This window comes from Sebastes umbrosus, chromosome 12 (assembly GCF_015220745.1).
Source record: "Sebastes umbrosus isolate fSebUmb1 chromosome 12, fSebUmb1.pri, whole genome shotgun sequence".
NCBI classification, from domain to species: domain Eukaryota; kingdom Metazoa; phylum Chordata; class Actinopteri; order Perciformes; family Sebastidae; genus Sebastes; species Sebastes umbrosus.
In genome coordinates, this window is record NC_051280.1 from 30,988,407 (window position 1) to 31,009,766 (window position 21,360).

At 41.9% G+C, this 21,360-nt stretch overlaps 2 protein-coding genes and 1 pseudogene across 2 annotated transcripts in view; all 3 read left to right on the forward strand.

Moving 5' to 3' along the window:
• The window catches only part of LOC119499264 (E3 ubiquitin/ISG15 ligase TRIM25-like), a 36,791-nt gene that overhangs the window by 5,389 nt on the left and 10,042 nt on the right, over positions 1-21,360 (forward strand). Inside the window, exon 4 of the mRNA XM_037788531.1 lies at positions 2,538-4,417. Within this exon, the coding sequence (XP_037644459.1) occupies positions 2,538-4,240 (1,703 nt within the window). The 3' untranslated portion in view covers positions 4,241-4,417. The remainder of the gene's footprint in view (positions 1-2,537; positions 4,418-21,360) is intronic.
• On the forward strand, positions 10,441-12,279 carry LOC119498006 (tripartite motif-containing protein 16-like). The gene has a single exon (XM_037786472.1). It carries the CDS (start codon positions 10,441-10,443, stop codon positions 12,115-12,117), a length of 1,677 nt encoding a protein of 558 aa, XP_037642400.1. The 3' UTR covers positions 12,118-12,279.
• LOC119498012 lies at positions 17,609-19,161 on the forward strand (annotated as a pseudogene).

Sequence of the window (21,360 nt, forward strand, 5' to 3'; positions counted from 1 at the left end):
AATCTTTTAAACTGATTATATTGTATTGTCTCTTTCTTAACAGTGGAAACACCTTTTAATTGCTGGTATCCAAAATAAGAACCTCACACTTTTGTGACATTAATACAATGCATTGTATTACCCAAGTGATGCTGTACAAGTCTTGACCAGGGAGGTTTTATAGAGAAAACTTGATGACAAAAAACAACTCACATCTGTCTTTAATTATTAGAGTGTCTTCAGGGTGTCTGGGTGGTGTGTAGGTCTTGGTTGACCCTCACCTTTTACCATCTTAGGTTTATGGCATTTCACATTCATCCTGTTTTTGTTCCTGGAATGAATGAAGGGTCACTATTCATCATTTTTGACACTTTTTGTGTTTATCTCTCTCAGCACGTTTTTAAAAACAACCGCAGTGCTGAACATGTACATGATGACAATGAAAATAAAGCAAGCAACAATAAGAACAGAGTAGAAACAATAAACACTAGATTGGCACTCGGAGAGTGCAGACCTCTGCCAATGTGCCTGACTTTAAAAACAGATCACAGCTCACAGCTGGCGGTACCGTGAGGTGGTCGGGTTGTTATTAACCCGGTGTGTTTCCGTGTAACGTATCGGTGGAAGCCTCTCTCATTCAGCAGCCTTCTTATGTCTGTATAATGTCACACTATGTTGTCTCTCATCCCGTCATCTAACTCTTTTTTTCTTCCTCACCGCGGACGGCCAGCAGATCCCGTCGCAGCTTGATATCTCGCCACACATCCACACACGTATCTCTCTGCTCGAAGAAGGAGGGAGGTGCGGTCGACGTTTCATCAGATAGACTGCGCATGTGTTATACCCTGTGGTCTTAATGCTCAGGCTGATCGGAATTCTTAAAAAGATTCCTGAATCCAGATTATGATCCGGATCGCCACCAAAATCTAATGGATTGTTCATTGTGCTACACTCCAGCCCTCCAAAAGATTTCATTCAAATCCATTGCGAACTTTTGGAGTAATCCTGCTAACAGACAAACCAACGCCGATGAAAACATAACCTCGGGCCTTGAAGGAGGTAATAATGTGCACATAATAGCGGTAAAGGAGTTGCAGCACAACAGAAAATAAACTTAATGAAACACCAGCAAAAAGAGGTTCAGCAGCGATGTAAATCATTCTGTTTGTCTGAGCTGTTGATATGAAAAGGTAAGCTGTCCCAGAGGTTAGCGGTGGAGGACTAAATTTTAGATATGATTTTACTTGCATCTTGCACATCAGAATCTGATTCTAGCTAGATCTAATGAACCCCCCCTATAATGCCTTCTTTCTGATCCCACTCCGTGCTCAAATGCACCACAGGTGCGCCACGTTGGCTATCCTGATGAAAACGGCGTGCATATTAGCATGTGCGCGCCCATGAATGAATGTGCGTTGCATTTAAGGGTCCTGGTTTGGGGGTTTGAAAATATGGTCACCCTGTCGTAGAACAAAAGGATAATCTCTTCAGTCTTGTGTTAACCACAGACCTTATTTCAGGCAACTAACAAACCCACCGACTTCCAGACGAGAGAACCAGAAGTGCTAAAATACTAACTCATATCCAGGTTTTAGGACTCATTCCTGTAGCACTCTATAGCTAGCTAGCTACCTAGTGAGCTAGACGTCATGCATTCTCAAAACGCCCAAAAGAGCACGGCAAAAATGCAACTAATAATTGTGAATTTTGTAATGGAGTTATTAAATCAGATTGCTCCGTCCTGGCCGAGCAGTCACCGTCGGTGCAGAGAAGGCAAGGCGTCATGGTCTCGGTGGTCACGCAGTGCAGCAGCTGAGTAGAGCGTCACTACTGGATATTTTGTGCATGCTTACTTTGAGGAATTAATGTCAGTGCAAATTCTCAATTCATATTTGAATTGTGACACATCTTTCAAAATGATATCCTTAAATTTTAACGACATAGTTTAAGATAAATTGTGTATAAAGCACAACCCTTTAAGACGTCTATTATTCAATGTAACATTATAATCTGGGATATGAGTGAACAGAATCTGTGTATATGACAACAAAAACACAGTTATACTATAAACACAGGGGTTTGCAGTGTTTATGTTAAATATTTACAGGCTTGTATGTTTTTTTAAAACATACAATGACATTTTAAAAAATATAGCGTAGAACTGGGCTACACCTGGCCAATGAATCCTGCTCTATATCAGAGCTAATCTGGAGCTACTGCATAGAGGTTATATCGAAATGACTTCTATTGCTCAGTGAGCCTCTTCCTGGTATGAACCTTGATAACCCCTCCCTCCTCTTCCTGCTCTCAAACACAGCCAGTATGTCCCAGTTATGTGTATACTGCATGCAACAGTGCATACTTTGTAAGGGCAGCTGCAGTGTACTAAAAGTAAAAAGGAAAAGTATATGATTTGGGACGTAGTCAGTCGTGCTGCTCCTCGTTCTGGAATGAAGCAAAACTTGATAACCCGGTCCATTTATTTCCTTGTTCCCTTCCCTTCAGATCTACAGTTTGAAGGTGGGTGTAACCAACATAACACATGATGATTACATCAGAGCTCAAACTAGTGTCGCTACCGAGAGGTGAAATGGCGCAGAAAGGAGTTCAGCTGGACCAGGAAGCAATCTCTTGTTCGATCTGTCTGGATCTACTGAAGGATCCGGTGGCTACTTCCTGTGGACACAGCTACTGCATGAACTGTATTAAAAGCTTCTGGGATGGAGAGGATGAGAAGAAGATCTACAGCTGCCCTCAGTGTAGGCAGACCTTCACACCGAGGCCTGTCCTGATGAAAAACACTATGTTAGCAGTTTTAGTGGAGAAACTGAAGAAGACTGGACTCCAAGCTGCTCCTGCTGATCACTGCTATGCTGGACCTGAAGATGTGGCCTGTGATGTCTGCACTGGGAGGAAACTGAAAGCCTTCAAGTCCTGTCTGGTGTGTCTGGCCTCTTACTGTGAGAAACACCTCCAGCCTCATTATGACTCAGCTCCATTCAAGAAACATAAGCTGGCGGAGCCCTCCAAGAAGCTCCAGGAGAACATCTGCTCTCGTCACGATGAAGTGATGAAGATGTTCTGTCGTACTGATCGGCAGTGTATCTGTTATCTCTGCTCTGTGGATGAACATAAAGGCCACGACACCGTCTCAGCTGCAGCAGAAAGGACCGATAGGCAGAGAGAGCTGGAGGTGAGTCGACTCAACATCCAGCAGAGGATCCAGGACAGAGAGAAAGATGTGAAGCTGCTCCAACAGGAGGTGGAGGCTGTCAATCGCTCTGCTGATAAAGCAGTAGAGGACAGTGAGAAGATCTTCACCGAGCTGATCCGTCTCATGGAGAAAAGAAGCTGTGATGTGAAGCAGCAGGTCAGATCCCAGCAGAAAAGTGAAGTGAGTCGAGTCAAAGAGCTTCAGGAGAAGCTGGAGCAGGAGATCACTGAGCTGAAGAGGAGAGACGCTGAGCTGAAGCTGCTGTCACACACAGAGGATCACAGCCAGTTTCTACTCAACTACCCCTCACTGTCACCACTCAGTGACTCTACACACTCATCCAGCATCAATATCCGTCCTCTGAGCTACTTTGAGGACGTGAGGGCGGCTGTGTCAGAAGTCAGAGATAAACTACAGGACGTTCTGAGAGAGAAATGGACAAACGTCTCACAGACAGTGACTGAAGTGGATGTTTTACTGTCACAACCAGAGCCCAAGACCAGAGCTGGATTCTTAGAATATTCACAAGAAATCACACTGGATCCAAACACAGCATACACACGGCTGTTATTATCTGAGGGGAACAGAAAAGCAACATTTATGAGAGAACAGTCTTATCCTAGTCACCCAGACAGATTCACTGTATTTAATCAGGTCCTGAGTAGAGAGAGTCTGACTGGACGTTGTTACTGGGAGGTGGAGAGGAGAGGGGGAGGAGTTTATGTAGCAGTCGCATACAAGAGTATCAGGAGAGCAGGGGGGCCGAATGAATGTGGGTTTGGACGGAATGACAAATCTTGGGCGTTACGTTGTGACCAAAACAGTTATATATTTTGGTACAACGATGTCAAAACTCCCGTCTCAGGTCCTCTGTCCTCCAGAGTAGGAGTGTACCTGGATCACAGTGCAGGTATTCTGTCCTTCTACAGCATCTCTGGAACCATGACTCTCCTCCACAGAGTCCAGACCACATTCACTGAGCCTCTCTATGCTGGACTTTGGCTTACAGGTTATGGAACCACTGCTGAGTTGTGTAAACTGAAATAGACAGAAGTCATTTAAGGGTTTAATTCTGTGTTTTAACTCTTAAACTTATCTGGTGTCCATCATTGTTGCTGCAGAGCTGATTTTTCTTTTCATGTCTTCACAGCACAGAGATCAGCTGTCAATCAAACATTACGGGCTCTACTTTGACCAAAGAACGTTTATTACCAAGAAGTGAAAGTACAAAAGTAAAAACTAAATTATTTCTATTCTATTGTCACATTCTACCAAAACGGCCGGTGTTGAACGATGTTGCATGAAATGTAAACTTCTCTGTGCTCTAAATGTTTGATGAATATTTGTATATATATATATGTGTGTGTGTGTGTGTTGTTGTTTCTCTTCCACTGCACGGGTCTTAAAGGAAGGTCTAGTGATTTATTTCTTATCATAGATATTCTGTTCTCACCACTTTTTGTAAAGATATCTAGAATCACATTTATTTGTTGGGCAGACTAAATGTTGTCGTCCAGATCGACGTACAAACGAGATACTAAGATGTTAAATGAAACTGTAATTATCATGATCATAATCAATAAGGAAATCATTATTCTCTGTTACATCGCTGAGATTCTGCTCAAACAAACTGATTGTGTGGATGAAAATGAATCTGTACGTGAAATCATTGTAACGAGTCATTTAACAGACTTTACTGATGGGATGTGTGAACAAACTGAAGGTTTCTATAATCAATAAACAAGAATGAACTAAGTCTTTTCTTCCTGTCTTTTTTCCAGGGTATCATACAAAGCTCCAGGCTGCTTTGGATCAGGATGACGTCCTGAAATTGAACCGTTTTGTCACAAATGCTTCAAAGTAGATCGTTAAATATGTGAAAAAAATGATTATAAAGCCATTTAAATATTTCAGGACAGTTTAGTTTGATAACTCCCTGTTGTCAGTCAGCTGTTTGTAACCAGTCAAAGAACAGGATTTGTCGTGAAATCACACCGGATCCAAATTTATTTGGTGTTCATGATATTTAACCTCCAAATCACTATTCCAATGCATAGTCTGTTTATTTTTTTCTCAGAATCATCTTGTAGTGTTTAGCTGTAAAATGAAAATGTTTGTGACCCGGCAGCCATGTTGAGATCTGTTGAGGAAATAACAAGCACCGCCCAGCAGCCGGAGCACAGCCAATAGGAACGCTCTCTCTCCGAAATGACCTGTGATTGACCAAAGTCTCCCGTCACGGGCTAGATGTTTTAAAGACTGAAAACAGAGCCATGAGGAGGAGCAGAAGTCTAGTTTTCTCTCAGAACACTTGAATTAAAATATGCTGAAAGGTTATTATGTGACTTTTGTGATGATGATACAAAAAAACGTGTTGCCTACTGAAGCCCTCAAACACTGGAAAATATTGTTGATGAAAAAACCCTTAAATAAAGATCAGCTTTTATTTTGTTTGGTTGTTTTTTAATGGAGATATCAGACTTTCCATCCTCCAACCCAGAGAGAAAGAGGAAAAAAAAACAGAAAATTAAAAATACAAGTTATTAAAAAAAAAAAAAAACATTTTGAGGAACACTCCAAACTACTAAACACAAACTTTTTGAACTCAAAAAGACAGAAACAAAAAAAAAAAATTGTAGACAGTCTTCTTTTAAGTTACAAATTAAAACAGGGAAAAGCATAGTTTTCACATAAACATCTGTTTTAAACGTTTGATTCTGGTGGTTGTGAGGGTTTGTCTTCCTCTTGGGGGGGGTGAATGTGTCTGAGAAGTACACGGAGCTCAATCCGTTGCAGGAAATAGACCAAGCCGCTCAATGTGTACTTCCTTTGACCCGAGGGAATAAAAACTTTATAGACTATGTGCGAGAGCTGCATCTTTTTGTCCATGAAGTCTCTTTACGATGAGCTCGAGAAAGTGTGCAGCGTGTTTGTACATATGTGTGTGTGTGTGTGTGTTTTGTGTGGTCCGACAGTCTCGATGCTTCCCATCCTTTTGTTGTCCATCTCCACAGAAATACACTCCTCTGAACCAGTCAGTAAGGAAGAAAAAAACACAACAAAAACATAGCCAGAAACCAGCTGAATCCAGTCTGTCAGCCAATCAGTCTATCAACTGTGTGTTTGTGGTCACTTGTCCCCCCACCCCCAAGCAGTTTGTGTTGATCCAGTTTCAGTTTGTGACCATAAATACACGAAGACTCCACCGCTGGTACAGCTAGTCCACAGTTAAAGCTCCGAGGTGGAACAGCAAACGCGTTACTGTCTGTCTGCTCATTCCAGAGCAGCGAAAACCAGTAGATCAGCTCAGCAAACATCTTCTGCTGCCCGGTGGTCCAGCCAGTCCAGCCGACCCAAGGTAAACTACAGGACCTCCGACAGCAGAGAATGAGGGTCAGAAGGGGAGGGGGACTGAGGGAGAAAGAGAGGGTTATATGAAGAGGGCTAGAGACGGAGAGAGAGAGAGAGAGAGAGAGAGAGAGAGAGAAAGCACAAAGAGACCAGGGTTTCTCTCTCGTCTTCATTTGTGTCTCTGGAGAGCTTTCCTCTTCCTCCTCTTGAAGAAACAGCAGCACCTGCAACACACAAAGCATCATTAACAGACATGAAATCAATTGGGATGTGAGAGAGTGATCATTTTTCATTTTCATTTAAAGAAACACAGTAAAATGATTATGGTTTGATTTTTGCGGGGACCAAACAGAGATGTTTTCTTAAAGCGGCAGTAGGCAGTATATTTGTGTTGGCATCATTGGGCAAAAATTGCATAATAACCTTTCAGCATATTGTAATTCAAGTGTTCTGAGAGACTTCTGCACCTCCTCATGGCTCTGTTTTCAGGCTTTAGAAAATCTAACCCGTGACGGGAGACTTTGGCCAATCACAGGTCACTTCAGAGAGAGAGCGTTCCTATTGGCTGTTCATTCAACAGAGGCAGCTGTCAATCACAAACTCCAATCAGACGGTCAAACTAGGCAGCGCTGATGAAATATGAATCAATATTCTGTTACTGTGATGCCTATTTCTCTCCTCAAATGTTTTCAGAATCATCTTGTAGTGAACTGTTTAGCTGGAAAATGAGAAAGTTTGTGACCCGGCAGCCACGTTGAGATCATTTCTCATTTGACTTACTCATTGGAAATCAATTAACAACACAAAACAATGACACATATTGTCCAGAAACCCTCACAGGTACTGCATTTAAAACAGACTAAAATCATAACATGGCAAACAAACAACAGCTGTCAGTGTGTCAGTGTGATGACTTGACTATGACTTGCCCCAAACTGCATGTGATTATCATAAAGTGGGCATGTCTGTAAAGGGGAGACTCGTGGGTACCCATAGAACCCATTTACATTCACATATCTGGAGGTCAGAGGTCAAGGGACCCCTTTGAAAATGGACATGACAGTTTTTCCTCGCCAAAGTTTGGAGCGTTATTTAACCTCCTTCACGACAAGCTAGTATGACATGGTTGGTACCGATGGATTCATCAGGTTTTCTAGTTTCATATGATACCAGTATCTTCACTCTAGCTTTAAAACTGAGCACGGTACAATCTAAAAAATTGCAAGTTGCGTTAATATATTAAAGAAATTAGCGGTGTTAAAACAAATTTCCGTTATCGCGTTAACTTTAACAGCCTTTAAATACATTCAAAGAAGAAGAAAATCACCAACTTATATAATTCCCCGTCTATGTAAAAAGTGGTTTAAATCTCAAGTAATATTCCAGGAATGCCCTGACTTATGACTGTCTCTGGTGAAGGACACTGTTTATCTACTGTCAATCTAAAATGGTCGTGGATGAAGTCACTTTCTGACCTCCAGAGCAGAAAATAATAAAAATAAATGTTGACAAAAACCTAAAAACAGAGTGCTTCTGAAGAATGAGAGCATCAGAGAGAGAACAAGCTGACGTTTTGAACTGTCAGCATATTGTTAAAGTAGCCTGGGCCTCGAATGGGAAGCGTGGAAAGGGCGGAGCCTGTGGACACGTACCATTAGACCAACTTCTGTAATCACAAGATTATTAACAAACCACGGCTCAACAAGTTGCTTCCGTGACTCTCCCCACAACTTCCTGTGGTTTAGTCATTCTGTTTACTCTAAAAAGCAGTGCTTTAGGAGGTGTTGACTTTGCCGCCTGACGCGACTCACCGCCTCTGGAAACGCCCGAGGACCGTATTACACTAACTGTTGTCGATTAAAAATAAAGAGATTCAGCAACTGCATGGCTTATTTCTCGCCTCAGATGTTTTCAGAAACACATTTCGGGGAACTATTTTCGTGAAATAAGAGAAAAAAGTTTACAAACGAGCCGCCATGTTGGTTCCGGTTTGAAAGCTGGGAGCAGCAGCCCACGGAGGGAAAGTGTTCGTCCAATCAGGTGGGGAGAGCCTTGTTTCTAGTGGCAGCCCATCAAAGGTTGCGTCACCTCGTGATAAAAAACGCCCCTGTGGACACGTACCATCCGTGTCTCGTATTGCGCCGCCACGCTACCAGAATGCATTTCACAGCTGCTTACACAGACAATGAATAGGAAGCGTGGACATGTACCAGGAGCGTCACGACCACCGCTCCTCATTTGCATTAAGTTGAGGTCCAGGCTACTTTACACAAATCATGGGCGTCTGACGTGTCTCGCGCGCCTCTGGAAACTCCCGAGAAACTTGGCTGTGATTGGTGCGTTGGAGTGTCCTGCAGTGGGGTCGTCTGTATTCAGCTCCCCATTGGTTGAACTCATCACCTGGAGGTGAGAAATGGGGGAGGGATGAGTACAGGCGTGCCAACGTCCGATATTGGTGGGACAACAATTAAAAAAGACTTGCATTACGTCCACACTAAGGCAGATGAATCTGAAAACTTATGTGAAAAATGCACCAAAACAACTGAGAGGCAGATAAAAGTCTCTTCTTGTGAGAGCCCAGTTACTGTGCTGAGTCTCAGCTAGTTAAACGTCCATCTGCCGTCCTGCTCTCCATCCTCACAGAGGAGAAGACTGTTTTCAAATGTAGCCAGCTTAATGTGGACGTGGTCTTAAAAATAGTCCATAAGAGCTGTGACCTCCGGGGAAGCCTCACACCTCCACAGATACAGCCATTGTCAACATTCACTTTGCTGCCATGCAAAATAGCGACACCTCTGCGTCATGACTTAAAACAAAAAGCAACGACGACTTTGTGGCCTTGAAACTGTTTAACTTCACTCTTTAACAGCAGCCGCTCTGACATCATTCATATGCTAGTACAGTCCTGCTGCACCTGTTTTTAGTTCCTGTACACATTTCACCTATTTTCCTTTTTCTTTTGAATATTTCCCATCCCTTCAGTGCGCCTGTCATGCCTGAAATATGTTTGTTTGTTTTTTTTTCCCAAAATGGCAATTTTGTTAAAACGAAAAATTATGCAGTAAAACAATGGCTTATGAGATTTCTTAAAAACAATCCCTGCAGCCTCAGGAGTGTGTGTAATGTGTCACTAGTCTGTCTGTAAACGGCTGCCCGTACAGCAGTCCGTTGCCCACACCGGGTTTCTGTCCCGGGTGAGGAAGACTTTATGAGAAATGTGGAGCCATCACCAAAGCCTGAGGAGCCAAGAAATATTTTACAACTGAAAGCTGAAATGTTTTCAAATGTGGAGCAGGTTTGAACCGAGGCTCCGTTTGTAAATGAGGAAACATACTGTGCGTTCCAATACTCATACTACCATACTACTTAGTATGCCAGAAAAAAATATTTTTCATGTCCCAATACGTAGTATGTCAAATGCAGTATGCCAAAACTACCAGGATGTCCTACTACATCTGGTCACATTTTACAGAATGAATGCCAGCATGCTTTTCTGGCTGTTCTGACCCACAATCCTCTGCACAGCAGATATATGAGCAAGAGGGTCAAAGTTCAAAGCAAAGTAGTATGTCCCGATACTGCATGTAACAGTACGTACTTTGTAAGGGCAGCTGCATGGACTAAAAGTAAAAAGGAAAAGTATGTGATTTGGGACGTAGTCAGTCGTGCTGCTCCTCGTCCTGGAATGAATCACAGCTTGATAACTCCTCCCTCCTCTTCCTGCTCTCACACACAGACAGCTCCACTGTCCATTTACTTCCTTGTTCCCTCCCCTTCAGATCTACAGTTTGAAGGAGGGTGTAACCAACATAACACATGATGATTACGTCAGAGCTCAAACTAGTGTCGGTTCTCAGGAAGTGAAACTCAGACAGTCGTTGCTACTAAGAGGTGAAATGGCGCAGAAAGGAGTTCAGCTGGACCAGGAAACAATCTCTTGTTCGATCTGTCTGGATCTACTGAAGGATCCAGTCACTACTTCCTGTGGACACAGCTACTGCATGAACTGTATTAAAAGCTTCTGGGATGGAGAGGATGAGAAGAAGATCTACAGCTGCCCTCAGTGTAGGCAGACCTTCACACCGAGGCCTGTCCTGCTGAAAAGCACCATGTTAGCAGATTTAGTGGAGGAACGGAAGAAAACTGGACTCCAAGCTGCTCCTGCTGATCGCTGCTATGCTGGACCTGAAGATGTGGCCTGTGATGTCTGCACTGGGAGGAAACTGAAAGCCTTCAAGTCCTGTCTGGTGTGTCTGGCCTCTTACTGTGAGAAACACCTCCAGCCTCATTATGACTCAGCTCCGTTCAAGAAACACAAGCTGGTGGAGCCCTCCAAGAAGCTCCAGGAGAACATCTGCTCTCGTCACGATGAGGTGATGAAGATGTTCTGTCGTACTGATCAGCAGTGTATCTGTTATCTCTGCTCTGTGGATGAACATAAAGGCCACGACACCGTCTCAGCTGCAGCAGAAAGGACCGAGAGGCAGAGAGAGCTGGAGGTGAGTCGACTCAACATCCTGCAGTGGATCCAGGACAGAGAGAAAGATGTGAAGCTGCTCCAACAGGAGGTGGAGGCTGTCAATCGCTCTGCTGATAAAGCAGTGGAGGACAGTGAGAAGATCTTCACCGAGCTGATCCGTCTCATGGAGAAAAGAAGCTGTGATGTGAAGCAGCAGGTCAGATCCCAGCAGAAAAGTGAAGTGAGTCGAGTCAAAGAGCTTCAGGAGAAGCTGGAGCAGGAGATCACTGAGCTGAAGAGGAGAGACGCTGAGCTGAAGCTGCTGTCACACACAGAGGATCACGACCAGTTTCTGCTCCACTACCCCTCACTGTCACCACTCAGTGAATCTACACACTCATCCAGTATCAATATCCGTCCTCTGAGCTACTTTGAGGACGTGACGGCGGCTGTGTCAGAAGTCAGAGATAAACTACAGGACGTTCTGAGAGAGAAATGGACAAACGTCTCACAGACAGTGACTGAAGTGGATGTTTTACTGTCACAACCACAACCAGAGCCCAAGACCAGAGCTGGATTCTTAAAGTATTCACGAGAAATCACACTGGATCCAAACACAGCATACAAAAAGCTGTTATTATCTGAGGGGAACAGAAAAGCAACAGTAATGAAACAACAACAGTCTTATTCTAGTCACCCAGACAGATTCACTGGATGTTGTCAGGTCCTGAGTAGAGAGAGTCTGACTGGACGTTGTTACTGGGAGGTGGAGAGGAGAGAGGGAGGAGTTTATGTAGTAGTCGCATACAAGAGTATCAGGAGAACAGGGGGGGGGAATGAATGTGGGTTTGGACGGAATGACAAATGTTGGGCGTTACGTTGTGACCAAAACAGTTATACATTTTGGTACAACGATGTCAAAACTCCCGTCTCAGGTCCTCTGTCCTCCAGAGTAGGAGTGTACCTGGATCACAGTGCAGGTATTCTGTCCTTCTACAGCGTCTCTGAAACCATGACTCTCCTCCACAGAGTCCAGACCACATTCACTGAGCCTCTCTATGCTGGACTTGGGCCTTATTGTGATTCCACTGCTGAGTTGTGTAAACTGAAATAGACAGAAGTGTTCACGTTTTCTGGGGATTGTGTCAGCGGTTCATTGAATCATTACATCGTGCTGTTGTTTATGTTTGTTTAAGTTACGCTACGTTGTGCTTCGTATTGTGTTACCGTGCATTCACACCAAGCAAGAAGCAAATTAGCAAGCCACACGTCGCTATTGTGGTATAAACCCAAAATAAACACACTGTGCTGTGATTTAATTGCAAAAAACGGATAAAAATGATGCCGAAATAACGACATTATGATGTTGATTGGTAAAAAGACCGAATTCATGCTTTGTCAGGTCTGTCCGTAAGACGACGAGCAAACAACTTTTTAAATGCTTGTTTTCTGAACGGAGTTCGGATCGATCACTGCCAGGCTATGCTAACATTGTAGCTGCTCCATTAACACTCCATCTAGGAATAAACACAGCAGCAACAACGTCAGTGATGACATCAACTTTGTAACTATGTATATATTGTTACACATCACTTATATGATGAATGCTTTTGATACACATGCTTTAATATAAAACTGAAATACTTTTAACTCTTGTTGCTGCAGAGCTGATTTTTCTTTTCATGTCTTCACTGCTCAGAGATCAGCTGTCAATCAAACATTACGGGCTCTACTTTGACCAAAGAACGTTTATTACCAAGAAGCGAAGTTAATTGTTTGTTCCATTGTCACATTGTCACATTCTACCAAAACGGCCGGTGTTGAACACTAAAATATTATGAATATAAGAAGTGTTTTCAGTCCAAAATGGCGGCAGCGCCTGTTGTCAAAAAAGCAGCAGAGTTGCGTCTCTTTGCTTCTACACTCTTTGCTTTGACATCTTCTCATGAGTTGTTCTGTAAATGTGTGAGTGTCTTCAGGTGGCGCTCCTTCCTGTGTCTGTTTCACTGCTCATGATGATCTTTGTTCACCTGAACTGATATTTCTCTGCATGAAAATGTAAACTTCTCTGTGCTCTAAATGTTTGATGAATATTTGTATATATATATATATATATGTGTGTGTGTGTGTGTTGTTGTTTCTCTTCCACTGCACGGGTCTTAAAGGAAGGTCTAGTGATTTATTTCTTATCATAGATATTCTGTTCTCACCACTTTTTGTAAAGATATCTAGAATCACATTTATTTGTTGGGCAGACTAAATGTTGTCGTCCAGATCGACGTACAAACGAGATACTAAGATGTTTAATGAAACTGTAATTATCATGATCATAATCAATAAGGAAATCATTATTCTCTGTTACATCGCTGAGATTCTGCTCAAACAAACTGATTGTGTGGATGAAAATGAATCTGTACGTGAAATCATTGTAACAAGAGTCATTTATCAGACTTTACTGATGGGATGTGTGAACAAACTGAAGGTTTCTATAATCAATAAACAAGAATGAACTAAGTCTTTTCTTCCTGTCTTCTTTCCAGGGTATCATACAAAGCTCCAGGCTGCTTTGGATCAGGATGACGTCCTGAAATTGAACCATTTTGTCACAAATGCTTCAAAGTAGATCGTTAAATATGTGAAAAATGATTATAAAGCCGTTTAAATATTTCAGGACAGTTTAGTTTGATAACTCCCTGTTGTCAGTCAGCTGTTTGTAACCAGTCAAAGAACAGGATTTGTTGTGAAATCACACCGGATCCAAACTTATTTGGTGTTCATGGTATTTAACCTCCAAATCACTATTCCAATGCTTTGTTTATTTATTATATATAAGTATGTAATAATTATGTATGAATCCCAAATATACCCCATTAAATAAGGAATAATCCCACAACATTATTCATATTTAACATTAATTATTATTAGTTATTCTCAGATGGATTTAGCTGTTTGTTGTGTGTAGAGGTGGTTTTACTTTACTGTTTAGTTTCTGGACTAGCCCACACTGTCTTCTGTCTGAGTGTCCTGAATAGTGTATATAGAGTAGTCTTTGTCCAAATGAACCTGTAAATATGAACAAGTGCATATTTTTCTCTCAGTTTGGGGCTCCGTCCTCACTAGGCCGCCGTTTTCCTCACCCTAACAGAGCTCTTGGGGATAGAGCGGCCCAGTGAGGGCTGTGTGGCAGTAAGAAAAGCTGTTGTTGCCTCCTGGGATCACTCATTTTAAATGTCAGCGTAGCCCATCACACAGTACGGCTGCTGTCATTAAACAGTATCACATGATATTGTGATTGAGTAATGCTCAGCAGAGCAGCAGCTTGGGAATGACTGCTGGTCAGCAGGTGGTACTATCTACGAAAATAATGTGAAATACTTCTCCTGTGATCGTTTCTTGTGTTTGAAAGTGCTTCTGTCTCCGTATATTGACTGCTGAACACGTGGAGATTCTCTCATTAAGCGCCGACTTCGACCACAAGAGGTCAGGAGTGCTCAGTTTTAAAGTCATCTGAGGATGTTAATCCACCAATCTGACAGCCTGAACTCATTCAGTCAAAATCCAAGCCAAGCTTTCACATCTAGCTGTTAGTCTGAAGGACATGAATGTCATCAGGACTCTGAGCCATATCACAGTCAGATGCTGAACTAGCAGTCCTGGACCTCGTCATCGCTGTCATTACTGTGAATGCTCATTTTGATCCAGAGATTTCTGTAGAAAATGTGACCGATGGACAGTAGTTCAGACACGGCAGTGAGCTTAATGGAGATTGTCTGACCTCTTGACCTCTTGTAGAAGACATTGCATGGTTTGAAGGACAGCAAACGGCCGTATTGTTGCTATGTGATTGAACGTGCATCATTAATTAAATTTGGCACAGATGTAGGTTTATATGTTATGAAAAGATGTAGATATCGGGGCGCTGCCAATTTGCCAAATAGGCCCTAAATATTCCTAAATGCTGCAGAAAACTGATTTTATGACTCTTGATGATTTCCAAGGTGCGTTCAAGCTGATTAGATCAGATGTCAGAAGATCACAGGCATGATTTTATTTACCTCTTTATTTTTTAAGGGTACTTTTTAAAAGCTTTTAACCTGAGAAAAACGTGAAAATCAAATAAAAGGAGCATGATCACTTCAGGGTCAAACTTCACCCCCATGCCTTCATGATCGAATGACAACCAATAAAGCAGTAACACTGACAGAGATAACGCTGGATACATTTCTTAGTCACCAGTAACCTTTAATCACAGTTAAAGTGATACTGAACTTTGGTAGATCTTTGGGTTGTATTGCTCACTAGCCGTGATATCGGCCCAACTAAAGGAGAAAATCATCATCAATTGCTTCCGCTGCTTCTTTTCTCTCTCCATTCAGTCCTGTTGCTAGTGAAACAGGTCGCTAAGGTTGCTTTCACTCATAACCCGTTTGGTTACCTGAAAAGGTGTGTCTCGGTCCGCCTCCAAGCCGACTCTGGTGAGGTTTGTTTATGTAATTTTAGCATGATTTCAAAAGTTAAACTATTAATAAATCCATCTGCTGAGGGTGAAATCTGTTCAGGAAGTGATCTTATTGATCTGTATTTAAAGCCATGTATAGAGGCACAACCCCCCTCCAAAAAATAAATGTAAATAAAAAAGTGCTATTGCATATCAAAAAAAGAAAAGAAAAACTGAATCCTACTGGAGTTGGCACCTTGCTGTGGTGGATAAGCTTGTGTGTCTCTTTAACCCTGTATTTCAACAGGAGACTGATCGTAGTTTCCTTATAAGTTCAACCAAGTCAGCTTGGTCACAGGTTAGAGATCGGACAAATATCAGCTCCTTTGCTCAGATTTGAAGGCCATTGCAAAAATGAATCATTGTCATATGAACCTGAAGTGCTGACTCAAACTAAGAAGTTCTCATGTCACCTGTGACTAGAAGTTACCGGCAATCTCTGAACTTTACCCAGCGTTATCTCTGTCAGTGTTACTGCTGGCAATACAACCCAAAGTTCTACCAAAGTTCAGTATCACTTTAACTGTGATTAGAGGTTACTGGTGACCAAGAAATGTATCCAGCTTTCAAGCTATCTGTCAGTTTTACTGCTTTATTGGTTGTCATTCTACCATGAAGGCATGGGGTGAAGTTTGATTCAGAAGTGACCACGCTCCTTTTATTCGATTTTCCTGTTTTTTTCAGGTTAAAAGCATTTAAAAAGTAACCTTTAAAGATAAAGAGGTAAAAAACATCATGCCTGTGATCTTCTGATATCTGATCTCATCAGCTTGAACGCACCTTGGAAATCATCAAGAGTCATAAAATCAGTTTTCTGCAACATTTTGGAATATTTAGCGCCTATTTGGCAAATTGGCAGCGCCCCGATATCTATATCTTTTCGTAACATATAAACCTACATCTGTGCCAAATTTGATACTTTAATCACAAAACGCACTATTGTTACGAATATTTCAGTTTAGCTGCCCCAATATTACATGAGATTTTTATATTGTTTTAATTTTTATTCTGTAAAATTTTTTAATCTGGAAAGAACTTTGTACTTAAGTTTGACAAGTGTTATATAAATTATTATTATTATTACTACACTAGTTGCCTAGGTTACTTATCTCTACTTTCTTACGTAAAACGAAAAATTAAGCAGTAAAACAATGGCTTATGAGATTTCTAAAAAACAATCACTGCAGCCTCAGGAGTGTGTGTAATGTGTCACTAGTCTGTCTGTAAACGGCTGCATGCAACAGTACGTACTTTGTAAGGACAGCTGCAGTGTACTAAAAGGAAAAAGCAAAAGTATGTGATTTGGGACGTAGTCAGTCGTGCTGCTCCTCGTCCTGGAATGAATCATAGCTTGATAACTCCTCCCTCTTCTTCCTGCTCTCAAACACAACCCACTCCAATCGGTCCATTTATTTCCTTGTTCCCTCCCCTTCAGATCGACAGTTTAAAGGTTGGTGTAACCAAGATAACACATGATGATTAGATCAGAGCTCAAACTAGTGTCGGTTCTCAGGAAGTGATACTCAGACAGTCGTTGCTACTGAGAGGTGAAATGGCGCAGAAAGGAGTTCAGCTGGACGAGGAAGCAATCTCTTGTTCGATCTGTCTGGATCTACTGAAGGATCCAGTGACTACTTCCTGTGGACACAGCTACTGCATGAACTGTATTAAAACCCACTGGGATGGAGAGGATGAGAAGAAGATCTACAGCTGCCCTCAGTGTAGGCAGACCTTCACACCGAGGCCTGTCCTGATGAAAAACACCATGTTAGCAGATTTAGTGGAGAAACTGAAGAAGACTGGACTCCAAGCTGCTCCTGCTGATCACTGCTATGCTGGACCTGAAGATGTGGCCTGTGATGTCTGCACTGGGAGGAAACTGAAAGCCTTCAAGTCCTCTTACTGTGAGAAACACCTCCAGCCTCATTATGACTCAGCTCCGTTAAAGAAACACAAGCTGGTGGATCCCTCCAAGAAGCTTCAGGAGAACATCTGCTCTCTTCACCACGAGGTGAAGAAGATGTTCTGTCGTACTGATCAGCAGTGTATCTGTTATCTCTGCTTAATGGATGAACATAAAGGACACGACACCGTCTCAGCTGCAGCAGAAAGGACCGAGAGGCAGAGAGAGCTGGAGGTGAGTCGACTCAACATCCAGCAGAGGATCCAGGACAGAGAGAAAGATGTGAAGCTGCTCCAACAGGAGGTGGAGGCTGTCAATCGCTCTGCTGATAAAGCAGTGGAGGACAGTGAGAAGATCTTCACCGAGCTGATCCGTCTCATGGAGAAAAGAAGCTGTGATGTGAAGCAGCAGGTCAGATCCCAGCAGAAATGTGAAGTAAGTCGAGTCAAAGAGCTTCAGGAGAAGCTGGAGCAGGAGATCAATGAGCTGAAGAGGAGAGACGCTGAGCTGAAGCTGCTGTCACACACAGAGGATCACGGCCAGTTTCTACTCGACTACCCCTCACTGTCACCACTCAGTGAATCTACACACTCATCCAGCATCAATATCCGTCCTCTGAGCTACTTTGAGGACGTGACGGCGGGTGTGTCAGAAGTCAGAGATAAACTACAGGACGTTCTGAGAGAGAAATGGACAAACGTCTCACAGACAGTGACTGAAGTGGATGTTTTACTGTCACAACCAGAGCCCAAGACCAGAGCTGGATTCTTACAATATTCACGTGAAATCACACTGGATCCAAACACAGCATACAAACAGCTGTTATTATCTGAGGGGAACAGAAAAGCAACATACGTGAAACAACAACAGTCTTATTCTAGTCACCCAGACAGATTCACTAGATGTTGTCAGGTCCTGAGTAGAGAGAGTCTGACTGGACGTTGTTACTGGGAGGTGGAGTGGAGAGGGAGAGTTTATGTAGCAGTCGCATACAAGAGTATCAGGAGAGCAGGGGGGGGAATGAATGTTACTTTGGACGGAATGACAAATCTTGGTTGTTACGTTGTGACCAAAACAGAAATCTATTTTTGTGCAACAATATCAAAACGCCCGTCTCTGGTCCTCTGTCCTCCAGAATAGGAGTGTACCTGGATCACAGTGCAGGTATTCTGTCCTTCTACAGCGTCTCTGAAACCATGACTCTCCTCCACAGAGTCCAGACCACATTCACTGAGCCTCTCTATGCTGGACTTGGGCTTTTAGGTTATGATTCCACTGCTGAGTTGTGTAAACTGAAATAGACAGAAGCCATTTAAGGGTTAAATTCTGTGTTTTAACTCTTAAACTTATCTGGTGTCCATCATTGTTGCTGCAGAGCTGATTTTTCTTTTCATGTCTTCACTGCTCAGAGATCAGCTGTCAATCAAACATTACGGGCTCTACTTTGACCAAAGAACGTTTATTACCAAGAAGCTACAAAGTGACGTCCTAAAGTAAAAACTAAATTATTTCTATTCTATTGTCACATTCTACAAAAACGGCCGGTGTTGAACAATAAAATATTATGAATATAAGAAGCGTTTTCAGTCCAAAATGGTGGCGGCGGCTGTCGTCATAAAAGCAGCAGAGTTGCGTCTCTTTGCTTCTACACTCTTTGCTTTGACATCTTCTCATGAGTTGTTCTGTAAATGTGTGAGTGTCTTCAGGTGGCGCTCCTTCCTGTGTCTGTTTCACTGCTCATGATGATCTTTGTTCACCTGAACTGATATTTCTCTGCATGAAAATGTAAACTTCTCTGTGCTCTAAATGTTTGATGAATATTTGTATATATATGTGTGTGTGTGTGTGTGTTGTTGTTGTTTCTCTTCCACTGCACGGGGCTTAAAGGAAGGTCTAGTGATTTATTTCTTATCGTAGATATTCTGTTCTCACCACTTTTTGTAAAGATATCTAGAGTCACATTTATTTGTTGGGCAGACTAAATGTTGTCGTCCAGATCGACGTACAAAAGAGATACTGAGATGTTTAATGAAACTGTAATTATCATGATCATAATCAATAAGGAAATCATTATTCTCTGTTACATCGCTGAGATTCTGCTCAAACAAACTGATTGTGTGGATGAAAATGAATCTGTACGTGAAATCATTGTAACAAGAGTCATTTAACAGACTTTACTGATGGGATGTGTGAACAAACTGAAGGTTTCTATAATCAATAAACAAGAATGAACTAAGTCTTCTCTTCCTGTCTTGTTTCCAGGGTATCATACAAAGCTGATGGAGGAAATGTGACTATGAGAGAATAACTGAGGCAGTTTTCCTCCTGAAACACCACAAAGTCCAGTGTTCATGTTTAGAGTCAGTCTCTGTTAACAAAAAGAAAAAAAAAGATTAAAAATAAAAGGTAACATAACTTATTTCCAGGCCGGCTCAAAACTTTGATAACAACAAAAAACATTGAAGGAAAGTTGTGACCTGAGGATTTTGTTATCATAGTTATTGAACACAATCACAAGTCCACATATTGAATACAAATGCCAACTTCTTTCCCCCACATACTGATAAAAGAACGGTCTTTTTTTCCACTTCAGCTCGTATTATTCCTCTGACGATACGCTCAACACTTGTTTCTACACCGTGTTCAGAAAGTTTTATTTCCATGGGCTTGTTGTCTCCTCTGTGTAACCACAGCTGTGGTGCTTTGGTGATTGTCTGAGCAACCTGGAGAGCACACAAACGGGACTATTGTTTGTTCTTTATTCAAACAGTATTATGCAGATTTAAACACAATTGTTGTGGATTTATGGCTTTTTAAACTGTTTTGGATACATGAACGAAACCTTCTTGCCACATGGACTCTACATCTCTTTCTTTATGTGCATTTATTTTGTTTTGTTGTAATACATGAGATTGATTAAAAGTGTGTATTCATCAAATCTCTGGATTTTGGTGTAAAATGAATTACAAGAGCCACAATGAGGTGGATCACCAGACGGCACTGAATACTTCCAGAGTGAAGACAGGTGGAGCTACAGCTGACACAGATGACGGCCTGATTACTGCAGGATGCAATCATCCAATAGGATGCTTCGTGTGTGTGTGTGTGTGTGTGTGTGTGTGTGTGTGTGTGTCTGGCAAAGCTGTATATAAAGTTGTTTCTGACACTCGTTTCTGTTTGACGTTGGTGTCTGCAGAGATGCTGGTTTCTGATTCAGTTTAACACTCTTTGACTAAAGACAACAACATAGAAAGAGTCAGGTCTATGTAGTGTTCTCCTTTTCCAGTTTGTTCAGAGCTCCAAAGCCTCAAACACATATCTGTTGGGGTGGAAGAGCTTCTTCATTTCATTATCTGAGCAAAGAAAAGAGGACTAGAGCCCATGCTTAAAATGCTGTTGGATAACTGGAAGTTTGGGGAATATCTTCCTACTGCTTTTTCTTTTGAACAAATCTACAATAATAGTGAGAATCCTGTAGTTCAGTGGTTCTCAACCTTTTTTGGGCTAGCGCCCCCCTATCCATTATCCAGGTCCCTTACCGCCCCCCATCAAATAAAATGTAGGCTAATTGTCTTCCTAAATATTAATGTTCATTATTATTATTATTATTATTATTATTATTATTATATAGATTGTTATTTATTCATATTCTCATTATATTATTATTATTATTATTATTGTGTTATATCATTAAAAAAGCATAAGAATGGAATTTATATTTATGAGTTTTGCAACAGTTATAAATTTGACATTCAGACTTTAATTAGGTATCACAAACATACTTGCTAACTTTGAGACCCCCAGAAAAGGGAGGATTTCTAAACCAAATCGGGAGGTCTGGGGGTCCGTCCCCCAGAAAAATTAGAGTTTCATAGACTTTGTTTCCTGCATTCTGGAGACTTTAATAAGAGTGAAAATAACAAAATAATAACTTCACTGCAACTGCATTTTATGTT

What these genes read in the sequence shown, in the direction of transcription:
- LOC119498006 (XM_037786472.1), top strand. Translation starts at nt 10,441, where the DNA reads ATGGCGCAGAAAGGAGTTCAGCTGGACCAGGAAACAATCTCTTGTTCG.